The sequence below is a fragment of the Apus apus genome, chromosome 5 (genome assembly GCF_020740795.1).
Source record: "Apus apus isolate bApuApu2 chromosome 5, bApuApu2.pri.cur, whole genome shotgun sequence".
In the NCBI taxonomy this organism is placed as follows: domain Eukaryota; kingdom Metazoa; phylum Chordata; class Aves; order Apodiformes; family Apodidae; genus Apus; species Apus apus.
Window position 1 is genome coordinate 27044863 of NC_067286.1, and position 16842 is coordinate 27061704.

General features: G+C 43.6%; 2 protein-coding genes across 2 annotated transcripts; both read left to right on the top strand.

The window, feature by feature from the left end:
- Positions 1-7: 7 nt before the first annotated feature.
- JMJD7 (jumonji domain containing 7) lies at positions 8-9632 on the top strand. The gene is made up of 8 exons (XM_051620520.1): positions 8-105; positions 687-840; positions 1747-2000; positions 2767-2823; positions 3243-3338; positions 5051-5127; positions 7265-7424; positions 9007-9632. The coding sequence occupies exons 1-8, from the start codon at positions 33-35 to the stop codon at positions 9093-9095; spliced, it is 960 nt and encodes a 319-aa protein (XP_051476480.1). The 5' UTR covers positions 8-32; the 3' UTR covers positions 9096-9632.
- LOC127385121 (acyl-coenzyme A thioesterase 1-like) lies at positions 9528-15260 on the top strand. Its single transcript, XM_051620519.1, has 4 exons — positions 9528-9615; positions 10376-11178; positions 12468-12670; positions 13981-15260. The coding sequence occupies exons 2-4, from the start codon at positions 10725-10727 to the stop codon at positions 14581-14583; spliced, it is 1260 nt and encodes a 419-aa protein (XP_051476479.1). The 5' UTR covers positions 9528-9615; positions 10376-10724; the 3' UTR covers positions 14584-15260.
- The last annotated feature ends 1582 nt before the right edge of the window (positions 15261-16842 follow it).

The following is a 16842-nucleotide window of genomic DNA, read 5'->3' on the forward strand; positions in this document are numbered from 1 at the left end:
TCCGCCCCGCCGGGCCGGGCAGGGCCGCGGCCATGGCCACGGCGGAGGGTGCGGCGCTGCGGGCCGTCCGGGGCTGCCTGGCCGCCTTCCCGCGGGAGGCCCGCGGTGAGCGCCGGGCGGGGCGGGCAGCGGGGGAGGCCGGCGGGCGGGCCCGGCTGCGGGCGAGCGGGGGGCCGGGGCACGCCGCCTGCCTGGCGGTCTCCAGAGGCCGCTGCGGGGGTTGCGCGGGGGCAGCCTTGGTCCTCCGCTGGTTGCAGCCAAGCGTCTCTAGGGCGAAGGAGCAGTGGGGAGGCCGCTGCAGAAAGAAAATGAACCTCGGGAAAATGGCCCCGTTGGGTGATTTGATTCCGTGTACAGTAGCAAAGCGAAGCACTGTGCCAGCTCCCAGAAACCTTCCGGTGCTGCATCGCATGAGAGGTGCAGCTCCTGTCGTGTCTGTCCTGCGGGCCCACGGCATGGCCGTCCGCAGAAGGAGCTGGAGCAGGAGAGGAGCAGGCCCCGGGTGCCCACCTGGCACTGAAACCCCCCCTAACAGCCTCAGGGTTTTAACAGAGCAGTTTCTGGAGCCGGGGGGACGCTCACCCCTTGCTTGAAGCTGTGTCTGTGTGGTCTGAAGCCAGCTGGTGTGCTGACAGAGGGGGCTCCTCAGGGCGCTGAATGAAACGGTCTCTTGTTTTCCCGGACAGAGCTGGGGTGGACAGATTCCGTACCCTATCTTGATGGGCCTCCATCCCCGCTGGAGTTTTATCGAGAATGGGTGAGTCCAAATAAACCTTGTATAATTCAGAATGCCATCAGCCACTGGCCAGCTCTGAAGAAATGGACCTCAGCATACCTCAGGTATGAGCCAGCTGTGGAGCAGGACTGGTGGTCAGTTTCAGTTGACCAGAGTAAAAGGCCCTTGCCTTCCTTTTTATCCTTCAGATTAGCTCAGATTCCTCCCTGCTTCTGTATGAAGGTGTTCAGTCTTGCCAGACTCGTGTAAATTTCTTCTGCAAACATGCTGCCCTGACCAGCTGCTGTGCAGGGGGAAGGGTGGGTCTTCTTCCTGACTGTGTGCAGCACAGACTGGGGCTGCTGTCCCCTGGCCACTGCTCCACCCTGTAGCCCCCAAGTTGGCATGGGGCTGTAGTGCTGTAAGAACAGACTGACTTGTGTGAGCCTGTGTATGTGGGGGTTTTTCGAAATTTTTTAAACAATGAGTGATTTTTTTTCTTTTTTAATGTTATTTCATGAGAGGAGGTTTCTGATTAGACCTAAAATCTATGGATTTAAAATTAAATTTCTCACAGAAATAAGGGCTGTTAGCTCAACCATGTGTGTGTCTGTCAGTGTCTGTCCATCCTTTCTCCCTCTGCTATTGCTTTTGAACATGTGGCCACCCATATATGACTGCATTGAGTGGTCCTGAGAAATCAGGTTTCACCATAATTCCTGAAAAGAAGTGGCTGAAGAGAGCCCTCTGCCTGCACGGAGGAGAAGGAAGCTCCCTTGTGAACTCACCTGTTAGACACAAGAGAATTTAGAGAGGTAAAAAGCACTACAGTTGCCATGACTATAGGGAGCAGTTGGAGCAGAATGCCAGAGTCCTTATCAGATAGTACAAAATCTAGTCTAGAGACACCCATCCATGGAAAGCCAGGCTTCTTATTTTTGCTGCTTATGAAACATTATATTTAAAGTAATCAGTGTTTAATATCTTGGCCAATTGCAGGTCTGGCTATAAATGTCTGATTTATTTTGCAGGGAGGTGGTAGGTCCCAAGGTAGTGAGTGTGGCAGTAACACCAAATGGTTACGCGGATGCGGTGTTTCAGGACCGTTTTGTCATGCCAGAGGAGCGCCAGATGCCTTTCATGGACTTTTTGGACATTGTGGAGAAGAAAGTGACCTCTCCCAACGTATTTTATGTGCAGAAGCAGTGTTCAAACCTCACCGAGGAGTTCCCTGAGCTTGTCTGTGATGTGCAGCCTGACATACCGTGGATGAGTGAGGCACTTGGTAAACCTGTTTCTCCTGTATTCAGTAAATATTTTGTATGGAGCTTTAAAACAATCATGCTAGGTACATGGTAGTGTTTGTTCTGTTTCTGGGTGCCACAGCTCACTTTGGTTTAATTCCCTTAGCAAGTAGAAGTGGTAAAATACTGAATAGAGTAATCCCAAGTTTTGGGTTTGGGCTACTCCAGAATCAGTATCTCAGTTGTGCATTGGGACCATCACAAATGAAACCACATGGTGATAGTGCCATATAGCACTTCCTTTCATATAGTGGCTTTTCTGTGATGTAGAGTCACATTTGTTACCAAAGCTAGCATAATAAATGAGTGAAACAACACACAGCCCCCACCCCCTTTGGTAAAATTACAGATTTTTGGTTTTAGTTAAATGCTGATCTGTTGCAGTTGATTCCTGTTTTACAGCATGTCTTTCCTTCAAATGTGGTTTATTGTGATCTCACCTTTTTGCAACTGTACGTAGACATGCTGCAGCTTCTCTGTGGGCTGCCTTAGGGATTCAGAATGTGGAAATAAAAGGCTGTAGCCATTGATTTGGGGATGCATAATACTATGTCACGAAGTCTGGTGGGCACTACAGTGGCTTCCATTGTAGCAGGAGGTTGTTGCTGCTCACAGAGTGAAACCGGTCATGGTTACGAAGAAAGTTGAAGGGCAGAATTTGGCAGAAAATTATTCAAAATGCTTCTAAATGTAACACTACAAATTATTTTTCTGTTAACAACATTTCTCTATTCCCTAACCATACAGGGAGGAAACCTGATGCTGTGAATTTCTGGCTTGGGGAATCAGCTGCTGTGACATCTTGTATGTATAGTATAGCACTGTAAGTCTTCTGTGTGTTCTCAGCACAGGTTTTGAGCCTGTTTTGAGTTAGTGTCTCAGTAGGGCTGTTTGTGTTTTCTCTGGTAAAGCAGTTCTAATTTAATTTGTTATTTTGCATTCTCTCTCCTGCACCTCTGCAGCCTCTTGCTTCTGTCTCTGGGTACATCTGCCTGGCATTGTGTCACACAAGGCACTGACAATTTAATTTGCTTCATTGAAAACATTTGCTACAACATTATATTGTTAATTTCTATGCCCACTGGCTGCAAGAGGAGGAAGTAGCCTGATAATAAGAGGGCAAGCTGAGACTTTCAATTTACTCTATTTTCTGGCATAGTGAAGGAAATAATACCGTTTTTTGTTTCTTTCTCCACATCTCTTTTTTTTTTCCTCAATCCTAGTACATAAAGATCATTATGAGAACTTGTACTGTGTGATCTCTGGAGAGAAACATTTTCTACTGCATCCACCGAGTGACCGTCCCTTCATCCCATATGGTACATAATTTCCTGTGCAGTATGTCTGAAGGTTGAAGAGAGGAGAGACTAAAATATTGAAAGATATGAAAAAGGAAGGAGAGATAACATTCTGATGTTCATGCTATGTTGTGTTTTCCAGTATGGACAGAAATCTCTCCTATTTTGTGCTGCAGGTAGTTTTTAATTTAAATTTAAGCATCTTGGCAGTTTTGTAGCATATCTTATTTGATGTTTAACAGGTCTGGATTCTGGCTGCTCATTCTGTTATCTAGATAAAAAGCCAGGAAACAGAAAAATAAGTTGTAACTTAATGAAATATTCAAGTTACTAACTGAATCTCTGGGAACCAGAAGAATGAAAAAAGAGATTCTTATGGCAACATTACATCACTTTGCCCGTTTTCTTTTTATTGCTTTCCTATGTGCACAGTAATACTTCATTACTTGTAGTGTCATCTAATAGATGGACAGTTTAACTTTAGGCTTCATCAAGTAAGACCTTACTTTCCCATTCTTTGACTTTCAAACCTTCAGATTAAGTGAACGCAGAGTTCTAGAGGAGACTAATATGATTTTGTGTGGATTTGTGCAATGGTACAGTATTTTGTTTATACTTATTTTGTTTACAACCTTGAAATCATAGACTCCTAGAAAGGTTTGGTTTGGAAGGGACCTTTAAGATCATTTAGTCCCAACCCCCCTGCATGGACAAGGACACCTCCCACTAGACCAGGTTGCTCAAAGCCCCATGCCTCTTGGCCTTTAACACTTTCAAGGAAGGGGCATCCACGCTCTGGGCTACCTGTTCTGGTGTCTCATGACCCTCACTGTAAAAGATTTCCTCCTTATATCCAATCCAAATCTATGCTCTGTCAATTTGAAACTGTTGCCCTTTGTCCTGTCACTACAGGCCTTGGTAAAATGTCTTTCTCTGTCTTTCTTATAAGCCCCTTTATCTATTGAAATATTTACCCAGAGTATTCTCTTCTCCAGAGTGAACAACCTCATTTGTCTCAGCATTTCCTCATGAAGAAGTATTGTCATATGTATGTGAATGTATGAAATACTTTTATGTCATATGCGTCCTGCTTTGTAAAAGTTAGTGTTGAAGCACAGAACAGAGACAATGCACACATTTTATAGCATCTAGTAAAACGATGACTCCATCTTTTTGAATATCAGGTAGATGGAGAGAAGCTGTCTCAAGGGAAGGCTTAGAAAACCACATGTGCTGAAGCAATAAAAGAGGAGCAACCCTCAGTATCTGAAGTAGTTGATGAGCCCCATTGGATAAAATTAGAAGTAAAAGCCTGACCACAAGTCACTAATAACTCTCCTGAGTGAGGTTTTCTAGACTGACGTGAGAAGAAGAGGGCAGAATATAGAATGGTGTGTTTGTCAGGGATGCATGTATGACTTCTGAAAGGGAAACAAGACAGTTACTGGAATAAGGTAGGACCAGGAGTAAAATGGGTTTTATGGAGAATAATTCCTGTGAAGAAAAAAGGTTGGAATTCCAAATAGGAAGGCAAATCAGTATTTATACTGGCTTAAAAAATAAATAAATTAAGAAACTGGATAAATATTGAAATGGACATAGGGGAGGACTGTAAGTAGAAAATGGTTTTGTCTTAATTTTTCTTTTACTTGATGGAAGTGTGTCGTGCTCTGCCATTAGTTTCTCTGAGAGCTACTCTGAGTTGTACCATTTAATTCCTTCTGTTGTTCCAGAGCTCTATCAGCCAGCAACCTACCAGGTATCAGAAGATGGTTCTTTTGAAATTGTGGATGAGAAGAGTGCAGATAAGGTACAAAATATATAAAGAAAACAATCGGTGCATTAAAAAATAGTTTTGGGCACTGCTGAGCCCTCAGGCTGAGCATACTGACTGATACCTAGAAATTCTTCTCTACTGGAAAGAGAATACCTAGATATTTCACTTGTATTTTACTATTTGCAAAGGATACCCAGCTTCCAGAAAGGATTTTTGCTGCACATATGAAACCATTGATACCATGAACATGTATCAGACTTAAATAGATACAGTAAAAGACTTTTAAATGAATCACAGAATCATTTCAGTTGGAAAAGACCTTTGAGATCAAGAGCAACCATTAACCTAACTTTGCCAAGTCCAGTGCTAAACAATATTTCTAAGCACCACATCTGCTTGTCTTTCAAACACCTCCAGGAATGGTGATTCAGCCACCTCCCTGGTGGTAGCATGTTCCAGTTCCTGACAACCCTCTCAGTGAAGAAGTTTCTTCTGATTTCCAATCTAAACCTCCCCAGGTGCAACTTGAGGCAGTTTCCTCTTGTCCTATCACTTGTTACTTGAGAGAAGAGACTGACACCGTCCTCACTACAGCCTCCTTTCAGGAAGTTGTAGAGGGGGATAAGGTCTCCCCTCAGCCTATTTTTGTCCAGACAGAACAACCCCTGTTCCCTCAGCCACTCTGTAAGATTTGTTCTCCAAACCCTTCACCAGCTTCATTGCCCTTCTCTGGACTCGTTCCAGCACCTCGAGGTCTTGTAGTGAGGGGCCCAAAACTGAACACAGTACTCAAGGTGCAGCCTCATCTGTGCTAAGTACAGGGACACTTCCCTACTCCTGCTGGCCACACCACTGCTGATACAAGTCAGGATGCTGTTGGCCTTCTAGGCCACTTGGGCACACTGCTGGCTCACATTCAGCTGGCTGTCAGTCAACCCTCCCAGGTCCTTTTCTCCTGGGCAACTTTTCAGCCACTCTTCCCCAGACCTGTCGTGTTGCTTGGGGTTGTTGTGACTCAAGTGCAGGACCCAACACTTGGCCTTGTTAAATCTCATACAATTTGCCTCAGCCCATTGATCCATCATATCCAGGTCCCTCTGCAGAGCCTTCCTACCCTCAGGCAGATCAACACTCCCTCCAAACTTAGTGTCACCTGCAGACCTACTGAGGGTTACTTGATCCCCTCATCCAGTTAATTGATAAATATATTAAGCACAACTTGCCCCAAAACAGCCGTGGGGAACACCCCACTTATGACTGACCACCAACTGGATTTAACTCCCATTTCACCAGAACTCTTTGGGCCCAGCCAGCCAGTGCTTTATCCAGCAATGGGTATGTTGGTATAAGCCATATGTAGCCAGTTTCTCTAGGAGAACTGATTTATTTCAGTAAGACTGAAAAAGATTCCTCTGCATTCACTGTCTTGACCCTCTACTCAAGGCTGGATTTTGCTCTACAGCAGTATAACCCAGTGCAATAGAACATCTGTTCCAATGAATAAAATGTGTTTTCATAGCAGGAGCAATATTTATTTAGTTAAAATGTATAGATCCAGAGGTGCTTTACAAAAACTCAGTAGCTTTTTTGTATGTGATCTCCCTTCTTTTGCCACTGCAATGCGTGACTAATGCTGCAGCTGAAGTTCAGCTGGGGTTTTTTAATGGAATCCCGCTGTACCACAATAAGGTGGAGTGCTGAGGTTTATAACTCTGTAGGGCATAGAAGGAATGAATGCAGGCAATGGAATTTCCCAGCAGGAAAGGTGGTTTTAGCTTCTGGGGACAAAATTGGACCAGAAAGCTTTAGAAGAAGAAAGGAATTTCTAAAAAGAGTGTGGCAGGTAGATAAAATACTGAAGTACTGAATGGAGGAGTAACAAGTGACTTGAGGGGCTGAAGTTGTTTTGAAGGCATGTAATGAGCCTGACATTTCATGGCTGACATTTAGCACCTTTCCCTAATGATAAATGCTTCACTGAAGGAGGCAAATTTTTGCATCCATGACCTATTCCCAGTTGAATGCGGAAAGATGTGTAGGTGTACCTGTTCTGCTAGGCAAAATATGTGCTGTGTAACTTAATAAATGTAATTCCCAGTTGCATTTTATGGAAGCTTACTGGAATTTTTTTGCCAGGGTCAGTACCATATACATACTCTCTTGCTTTTAGGTGCCCTGGATCCCCTTGGATCCATTGAACCCAAATCTGGAACGGTTTCCAGAGTATGCTCAGGCAAAACCTTTGCAGTGTACAGTGAAAGCTGGTGAGATGTTATACCTGCCTTCTCTTTGGTTCCATCATGTTCAGCAATCACATGGCTGCATAGCAGGTAAAATATACAATATTTCCAGATACGTTTTTGAACTGTGGTATGTGTGCCGCTAGATATTCCTCAGCGAAGCATAGCTGGGACTAAAGCTCCCTTTAAGATCATCTGCCTCCCCTGAGGAGGAGATAGCTATCTCAACAGATGCCATGGGGCTACTTCCTTGCAGTATCTTTTGCTTATAATTCATAGCATTGTTGACAAGTGCTAGGGATATAGCAGAAGAAAATGTCTTTCTAATTTTCAAGTCTGGAGACGGATAGTTAATCTGGTGTTCGTGATCTAGTTTCTGTGTATGACCTGGAGCTAAGCAGCTTGTCTGCCTAGCCTGCTCTCTGCAGTTTGGTCAGCTACCTACTTTTCACAAAGAAGCTGGGTGTTGCAGCTGCTGTTATTGGATTGGCAAAAAAGGATCTGGGGGAAGAAGAGGAAAGAAGAAAGTGTATGAGTTTTAGGCATGGATGGAAACACAACATGGAAGACGGATAGGCTATAGACATGTTAGCTGGAATCTGCTCTCACCCAGTCTCCTACCTTGCTAATAAGCCTGTGCTTGTGTTACTGTTCCCTGGGCTTTATCGAAAGTCTTATAATCTCTTTCTTCATAGGATTTATTATCATATCTCTCTTTTTTTTCCTTCCCAAAGAGAGTTCCAGAATTTCAAGCATTGCTCATTTAGTGCAGGTGAAGGGGTGGTGCGAAGTATTATCATTATATCCTGTAAGTTTTGCAAGGTTTGAGTAAGAATTTTTTGCTGTCCTGTATCTGGAATAATCCTTTCTGCCCAGGAAGAGTAAATACAGTATTCTGAACAACATAACATTAGTATTTGTGTAGCACTGCAAATATTGCAAGCCCTTTTTTTTCTTTTTTTTTTTTTTTCAGTATTTGCAATGTACTGCTGCATCAGCCCTTAAAGATTTTTTAGAAAAAACAGAGTTGTTTCCAGTTGCAAGCCCTTGTCTCTGTCTAGCAGAAATGCCAAAGAGTTGACGACTTTATTTGGCCTTTAGTCTGTTAACTGCCCTACAGTCTGTATACACTTGCAAAAAATCAATATTCCCTGGGTCTGGTCCAGTGAATGTCTGAAGCTAGAATGTATCCTTGTCCAAGAACCACTGGTGCAATATTATACTGCTTGGCTTATTTTTTTTTCTAGGAGACGTATACCAAAATTAAAATTACAAGCAAAATTAAAGCACTAATTGATGATCATTGTGCAGTAGTAGTGAATTTGCCATCCTTTATACACTCAGAAGAAGAGAGGTTCCTATCCAGGTATTAAACTTTGCAGTATATTTGGTATTTTTGTTCTACATAGAAGCATACATTTTCTGTTCCTAAACATTTTGCCAGCTTCAGCTCCAAGAAATCCCCAGAATAGAGTATGAAGAGGAGTTTGTTTGGGTTAAGGCAGGGTTACATTGGCAGCACTATTAAAGAATTGGAATGTTTGCTTACGTTATTTGTGGCTGTAGTCAAAGATTTGCTCATTTCAGAGTTCAGTCAGTAGGAAGGAAAAGCTGTTTTGTAAATTATTACATTCAAACCCTAGAAATGTTTTCCCTTTTCTTGTCTCCTCAGTGAATTATTGGTATGACATGGAATATGACCTCAAGTACAGCTATTACCAACTACTAGATTGTCTCGCCAAAGCTGTGGAAGTGTTATAGCAGAGGTGGGAGACTCAAGCTTTTGGTCTCTCTTCTGGCGTGTGTGATACAATCATCAGCATCTATGACTGAGCTACAAACATGATTCAAGTAAAAAGAACTGAACGTTATTATCCACAGCAATGTCTGTGAAACAGATCATGGCTATTTTACTTGATTTCAGAGTCCAAATCAATCGACCACATTTTTTAACTAGTAAGTAGAAGGTTTGATAATAGCATTTTTAGGTATTTGCATGATGCCTTAGTGACGGTGGGCAAAATAAAATTTGAAGGAAGGGAATCCAGGGTTTGGAAATCCCAAAGCAGAAGTCATGACTGTTTGTTCAGATCTACAGACTGTTTTCATGACAACCCAAGTGGGCAAGGAAGAATCTGCTCTGCCACCCACCTGTGCATCAGGCTGCATCAGTCCTACATATGCATTCAGCTTAAGGCGAAAGGCCTGTCCAGTTGTAATGCACTGAATTCAGTGGCTGTGGTGTTTTCATGGTGAGAAATTACAACTTCTGCAATAAAAGGTCAGTTTAAAAGCTTACTTCTATACTAATTTCCTACTTTTTTTTTTTTTTCAAATGATGTGATGTGTGGAGGATATCTAGTAGGATATGCAAAAGTCAGCGCTGGCTGTTTTCCATGTTAAGCTACATGCTTCTGTTGCTAGTTGTTGTTTTTTTCCCCCACCATTGTATTTAAATGTACCCATATTCTCTTACATCCTGAGCAGTGGTTTTACAATTGCTTTGCCAGATCTGCAGTTAAACTGCACATCACCTGCCATTTTGTGGCATGATGTGTGATTCTGCAGATTGTAGGCTCATTGATTGTTTCATTTATTTGCCATTCATTGCTGCCTAACACATGGTCAGGTGAATTGTGTGAACCAGGAGCCTTTTTCTGCAGGCTGAATTCCAATTTGTGTTTCCACAGAGCAGGATAAGAATACTTAGGTGTCTGAGACCCACGGGGTAAGACTACAAGGCTGTTAAATATATTGCGAAAATGGAGCGTTATTTTTTAATGAAAGCCAAAAGTTGGTATTTGTCATCAAATCTTCAAACAATTCTATAGAAACATTAGTGATATGGGGAAAAAAATGTGTTTTCTATGTAATAATTAGGAAAATGCAGATACCTTTGGGACAGGATTGATTATTGTGAAGAAAAAAAGATAATGGTTCTTTTGCTCCCCTCCCCTCTCATTAAGGAAACACAGTTAAAGCATAAAGCATTAAGGGCAGTCTTTGTTTCACGGCTAGATTAACGTGTCACATTACTTCAGCTTTCCAGGCTTGTTTGTGCTCACTTGGAAAAGGTGTCCAAGCCAGTTCTGCAATAGAATCCGGACTTTCCCACTGTTGAGGGGGAAATGCGATTTGAATACCTCTTTGTCACTTTGGGGTTTTTACCTTAATCTATAATCAAAAGTAAGACCAGGAGCAAATCACAGGCTGTGTGTGGAGGGAGGCGTGCTCTGAACTACACCTCCCAGCAGCCCGTGCTTGTCGGCTGAAGGAAGCGGTCACGGTCGTTCCTCCTGGACTTTTGGGCAAAGATTATAAACCTGAGAAGCCACAGGCTGCCGAGGATCGTGTTTCACGCAGCGCCACGAGGAGGGCAGCAGAGCTGGGATGGCGGTGCAGGTGTCGGTTCTGCCTTCCCCGAGGTGCCTGTTCGATGACCCTGTGCAGATCTGTGTGGCGGGACTCCTGCCGCAGCAGGCGGTCACCCTCCGAGCCAGCCTGGTGGATGACGGTGGGGAACTTTTCCAAGCCCACGCTCGCTATAGAGCTGGGAGCAGCGGCGAGCTCGACCTAAGCTGCTCCCCTGCGCTGGGGGGCAGCTATTCGGGAGTGGAGCCGATGGGGCTGCTGTGGTCGCTGCAGTCTAAAGCGCCCTATAAACGGCTGGCAAAGAGGAACGTCCTGACACCTTTCTATGTGGACTTTGAAGTGTATGAGGGCCACGGGGATATGACCCGCTTGCTGGCAAAATGCACCAATGAGAGATGGTTTTTAGGAGAGGGAGTGAAGAGGATTTCAGTCAGAGAAGGTCGTCTGAAGGCAACCCTCTTCCTCCCTCCTGGTGAGTTCGAATTCTGTTTTGGTTTTCCAGGTGTGACTTACACCACATACTGTGTGTGCCCCATGGCCTCTGGATGCTCTTGGCAACCCAGAGCAAAACCTCAGCAAAAGCCTTCATCCAGTACTTGGTTCAGCAACTTAGATCTTTGAAGCAGAGCAGGAAGGAGCAGGCATTGCCTGGACTGGACAAGTGCTGAGGCAGGGAATGCCAGGAAGACAGCAGTGACGATACGAGGCATGTCCTATTCGCTCTAGCTGAGGGGGACCAGGACCTCTCTTGCAGTGAGAACTCTGGGGGATAGTGTGTTTGTTTCTTAGTTCTTCTGTTGAGCTGACAGGACAGAGAGGCTGCTGGTCTTCAGCAGAGCTGTGAGACAAGATAGCTCTGGCCAAGGGGTGAGGAGAGACAAGGTGGGAGCACTGGACTCAGGGCTGCAACTAGCTTAGGCTGCTTCAGCAGCTGCCATTGATCTTTCTGCAGGCTCTGGTCTTGTCTCACTGTCTCTTTCTTTGGCTAAGGAAAAGCAAAAGAAAGAAATCTCTACCTGGTTGAGCAGCTTGACTGCATGGGCTACTTAGGAAGATGTAAAACAAATGAGAAAAGCAAGGTCTTTAATTAAACAGATGTCATATTCCACAGCTCTGTATGGAGACAGTGCAGAGACTGGGTCCTGTATAAAGCTGCTCTGATGTCTGAACTGTGTATGTTCTTGAGCAGTACTTAAACATTAATATTTTGCTCTGTAATTAATAAAAAGTCCCTTACAGATGCTGCAAAACCAAATCTTTTTAAGGCACGTCTGTCTGTAAGAATGGGCAGAGCAGCAGCATGAAAGGAAGATCCTATGGTTGCAGGAGGAGAGCTGAGAAGCCCACTGGTAGTTAACAGATCAGACTGAACCCTGAATTCACCATCAGTGCTGGCATTTGTGGGTGCATTTCATACCTTAAGTATTCCCTCCCTAGACAACCTGCTAGCATAGCTCCTAAAGAAGCACAGCTCACACAGCACTACTGTTTGTTCCTCAATCTCCAACGGCCTGAGAACATCTAGGCAAATTTCAGCTGATACTCCTGGTGTGAGAAGAATGCTCAACATAGGAACTTCTTACAGTGAGTTCCTAAGAGAAATATCCGACATAGTGTTCTTACAGGTGATTGTATGTGTGCCTGAGAATTAGAATCTCCACGGAAAGCTTCAGAGGATGATTTCCTTTTGATATCTGCTGTCCTGATCTGCCAATGTGTGTGTGTGTGTGTATGCATATACACACACACCTTTCCTTGCAGGAGCTGGTCCATTCCCTGGGCTCATCGATTTATATGGATCTGGAGGAGGTCTTGTTGAATACAGAGCAAGTCTTCTGGCTAGCAGAGGCTTTGTGACTCTGGCTGTTGCTTACATGGCCTTTGAAGATCTCCCTGCTATGCCAGAAATTCTTGAACTGGACTATTTTGAGGAAGCTGTAAACTTTTTGCAGAAGCAGCAGCAGGTAAGAGACAAATTGTGGTGCTCAGCCTGGAAGCTATTTTCCCATTTTATAAATCCTGTTTTTGAAATGTTGTAAGTCACTGAATGCAACTCAGTGTCTGAGATGTTAGAAGGAGACAGCATTGCCTGAAAAATAGCATGATCTGAGAAATGAAAAAGCATGTACCTCAACTCCAATTTTGCAAGTGGTTGGATAGCTGGTTTTGCACAGAAAATTCAGAGAGTGTTGTGCAAAACAGTGTTTGGGTAAGATTAAATTAAGATAGTTCCTGGATTAGAAGCACAACACTGCTTATATTTTTTTTCCACTACTTTTGCATCTTTCAAGATTTTAGAGGGGAAAAAAAATCCTTTGAACTTTTCTACTATTTCTGAAATGTTACAGGCTTTTGATTCTGAGTGAGTTTCACAAGACACTTTCACAACAGAATCCCATACAGTTGTAGCACTGGAAATTGTGCCATGTCTTAAGAAACTGAGGCTGTATTAGAACAGGTATGTAGGATGAGAAGGACACTTTATAGCCATATATCATCATAATTAAACCAAAGGAGACCAAGAGAAATTAAGTAGCATTTAAACTTTGAATGGAATGCTACTTAATGTGGTATTAATTTCAAGAAGTTATGTATCCTTTAGCTCGTGGACACCAGGAATGTAACCAGTGTGAGAGCAGAATTCTGCCTTGCTTGTTTGTCTTGTTTCTCATGGTCCTCTGAAATTTCCAGATTATCTTACAAGGCACACATTGCAAAATGAATTTGGTAAAAAAAGCCTTAATTGTAAATATATTAAATAGTTGTTGGGCTTATTCAGCCTCAGGTGTAATAAACCTTAGGTGTTCCAAGGCAAAACAGAAGATACTGAGTCAGCTGTAGGAGAGTATCAAAAAACAATGGCATGAAAGAAAATCAATGCAAGTAAACCCATGAAAAAGTGGTTTTCCAAAGGGGATCTGAGGAGAGAAGATTGAGGTAGTTTGGAGGCAGGAGCAGTAGAAGATACAATACTGAGACCAAGTGTCTAGCTAGAATGTGGAGGGAGCAAAGAGGGTTTGTCTGTAGAAGTCACCAGAAAGGAAAATTGCTACATGAAGAAAAATTTTGAGGAGCTGTAGAATTCATAGTTACTGTTTTGGAGGCTCAGCAAAGGAATTGGTACAAGAGTGAGGTAACCAGAATAAAGAGAGGGAGGAGGTAAAATATGAGTGGTCTTAGTTGAACAAGGAGTGAGGAAGCAGTACTGGAGATGTTATGTCAGCCCAGGAAATAAGGAATGGTTGATAATGGTTTTTTTATAACTGTGTTTCAGGTGAAAGATACTGGGATTGGCGTTCTGGGCTTGTCTAAAGGAGCTGATCTAGCCCTTTCTATAGCCACATTTCTACCTGGCATCAAGGCAGCTGTCAGCATATCTGGAAGTGGATTTAATTCTTTCATTCCCCTGCAGGGGGATGGCTTCACTCTTCCTGCCCACCCATATGATTTGGGGAGGATGAAGATCAATGACCAGTCTGAACTAATAGATTTTTCAGATGTCCTAGATGATCACAGGGACCCAGCGACTTGGGTTTGTCGCATTCCAGTGGAGAGGTCCTTGGCCAAGTTCCTCTTCCTGTCTGGACTGGATGACAAGAACTGGAAAAGTGACCTCTATTGCCAGGATGCTGTTCAGCGCCTCCAGCAGTATGGACGGGAAGTGGAGTTTTGCTCCTATTCTGGAGCAGGGCACCTCTTGGAGCCACCATACTTGCCTTTATGCCAGGCTTCAATCCACAAAGTGCTTGGGATGTTTGTGCATTGGGGAGGGCAATGGAGGGAACATGCCAAAGCTCAAGAAGATGCATGGCACAGGATACAGGCCTTTTTCTGGCGACACTTGATGGACTCGGACATCCCTAAGAGCAAACTGTAGTGGAAGGTGTCCAAGATGTTGACCAGGGTTGTTGTTTCAGCTCTCACTGAATCTTGGAAATGCATTGAAATTTTCCTGGCCTGCCTTCTTCTAGTCCCCAGTGTTGCATAGTTGTTTATTTTCATTCACCAAACAATTTTCCAATTTTTAGTTGAATGTCAGTTGTCTTCTGGCTGCAGCTGCACTGCAGATTGTCACCATCTGATCTGCCTGTGTGCTGTAGTCATCTGAGAAAAACCCAGCATCCTGTCATGTCAATTGCACTTGTATTGAGCTATCTTTGCCCTCAATCTCCAACCATCTGATTTGGTAGCAGGGAATGCTCTCATAGGAGGAGTTTTCCATTGAACTGTTTAGTCTTGCACCTTCAACTAACCGAGATGAAAACACCACTTCTTGGAACAATACAGTCGTATACTCGTTTTTCCCCTTGGTGTATAATTTTCTCACATTTCTTAGTGAAAGCATCGCACAGTTCTGATCTCAACTAAGTAAAGAGGCACTCTTCTGACTTACTATGAACTGCAGTGATAACATTTTTTTTCTGGTACCTCAAAAATCCAAAGTGAATCTTACCCAGGTTACACTGGTTGTGTAACTTACGTTACACACTTAATTTACGTGTCAGGGTAAAGTTTCCACTGTACTACTTAATAAATACAATGTGTATGTGTGTATGTGCAGTTTCCTTGAAATTATCTGAATGAAGCCCTTGACTGTCTTTATGCCTATAAATACACAGGCAGTGATCCTGGTGTAATCACAGCTGTTGTTTTGCCTGGCTGAATAGTTTGTATACAGAACTCCTTACCTCCTATTTGTAAGAGGAGTGGTGAAGTTTGCAGCTGGAGTCTGCCCAGTGCTGAGATGAGGGTGATACAGATGTGCAAAGTACCTGCCTTTGAAAGCTGAAAGTCAATTTATCCTCCTTTTAGGGAAGAAGAATAAAGCCACTGCTGCTGCCAGGTTCTCAGGAGCTCCATGAAGTAGGCTGTGTCTGAGATCTTGCCACTAAAGTAGACAACTGTGGGCTCAGTGACGGCTAGGAAATACCACTCTGAAGAGAGGACTGGCCATGATTTTTGGAAAGGGTTTGCATTATCTCACCCTTTACTGAGATCCAGACCTTCCAAGAACGACTGTCATCTACCTCGTGCATTTGTGGGTGTCACGGGTGAAATGTTTTGACACAGTTATGAGTTCATAGTGATAAAAAATTTGTTAGTGGTGTGAGGTAGATGAAAGGTTAAATTTTAGTAGCACTTAATAATTTACCAATTTGATTCAGTAGAGTATGCATATTGTCAACGTTTGACCCAGTTGGACAACAATGCTCTCGATCCCCTCCCCCTCCTACCCAGGTAGGGAAGGAGAGAGAGAAAAAAAGAGACTTGTCTAGATTGAAAACTGAACCGTGCAACTTTATTTAGAATATTAATACGTGATATTAGAGTGTATATATATATATAGTGATTATACAAAAGTGTGGCAGAAGCCTCTCGCCTCCCCCCACCCCCAGCAACTCCCACAGCACTTCCCTCAGATGAGACAATTCCGAGGAATCCCGAAGCTGCTCCTGGAGAAGGCAGAGAGTTACGAGGGTCAGGAGGGCTTGAGGTCGATGGTTCGACGATGATGGGCAGATGGTGTTTTCCCAGACGCCGGCCACGAACAAAAGAAAGAGGAAAAGAGAGAAAAAGGAAGGCAGATAGGCAAGGCGAAGCGGTGAGAGAGCGAAGCAGGAAGGAAGGAAGTTTTCTTCTGTCATCTCCGACCTTCCCCCGAGCCTACGTAGATATATGGAATGGAATATCTCTGGCCAGTTTTGCTGTTCGTCTAACCCAGCCCCCCACGAGGGGGCCACAAATCCCTCCGTAGTGTCTGAGCCGGCAGAGCAAAGGCACGACCTTGAGAGCCCAGCAATTACAAAAACATTCCAGTGTCTTATCAACCTAGCAGAACACGCAGTTGCTAGTTGAAGAAAGCTCACTGAAATAAAAAAAAAATCAGCAAAAGAAAAACTGGCTTCATCCTGGCTCAAACCAGGACACATATATATATACACACACATATATATATATAACCAAAGCAGTGACTTAATTACAGATTTGAGAATGACAAGATTCAAAATTTGGACCCAGTGAGAGGTGAATGGAAGAGCCCAACCTACAGTTTAAATGTTCCTCTTTGAGTATAGGGTAAATACAATGCATTGATGCTCTTCAATAGGCAATAATTGAGGCTCACCCTGGCCTTCTG

Coding starts and splice junctions, on each gene's coding strand:
- LOC127385121 (XM_051620519.1), top strand. CDS start 10,725: ATGGCGGTGCAGGTGTCGGTTCTGCCTTCCCCGAGGTGCCTGTTCGAT. Junction 11,179..12,467: donor AACCCTCTTCCTCCCTCCTG/GTGAGTTCGAAT, acceptor CTTTCCTTGCAG/GAGCTGGTCCATTCCCTGGG. Junction 12,671..13,980: donor TTTTGCAGAAGCAGCAGCAG/GTAAGAGACAAA, acceptor ACTGTGTTTCAG/GTGAAAGATACTGGGATTGG.
- JMJD7 (XM_051620520.1), top strand. CDS start 33: ATGGCCACGGCGGAGGGTGCGGCGCTGCGGGCCGTCCGGGGCTGCCTG. Junction 2,824..3,242: donor ATCAGCTGCTGTGACATCTT/GTATGTATAGTA, acceptor CCTCAATCCTAG/TACATAAAGATCATTATGAG. Junction 7,425..9,006: donor ATCACATGGCTGCATAGCAG/GTAAAATATACA, acceptor TTGTCTCCTCAG/TGAATTATTGGTATGACATG.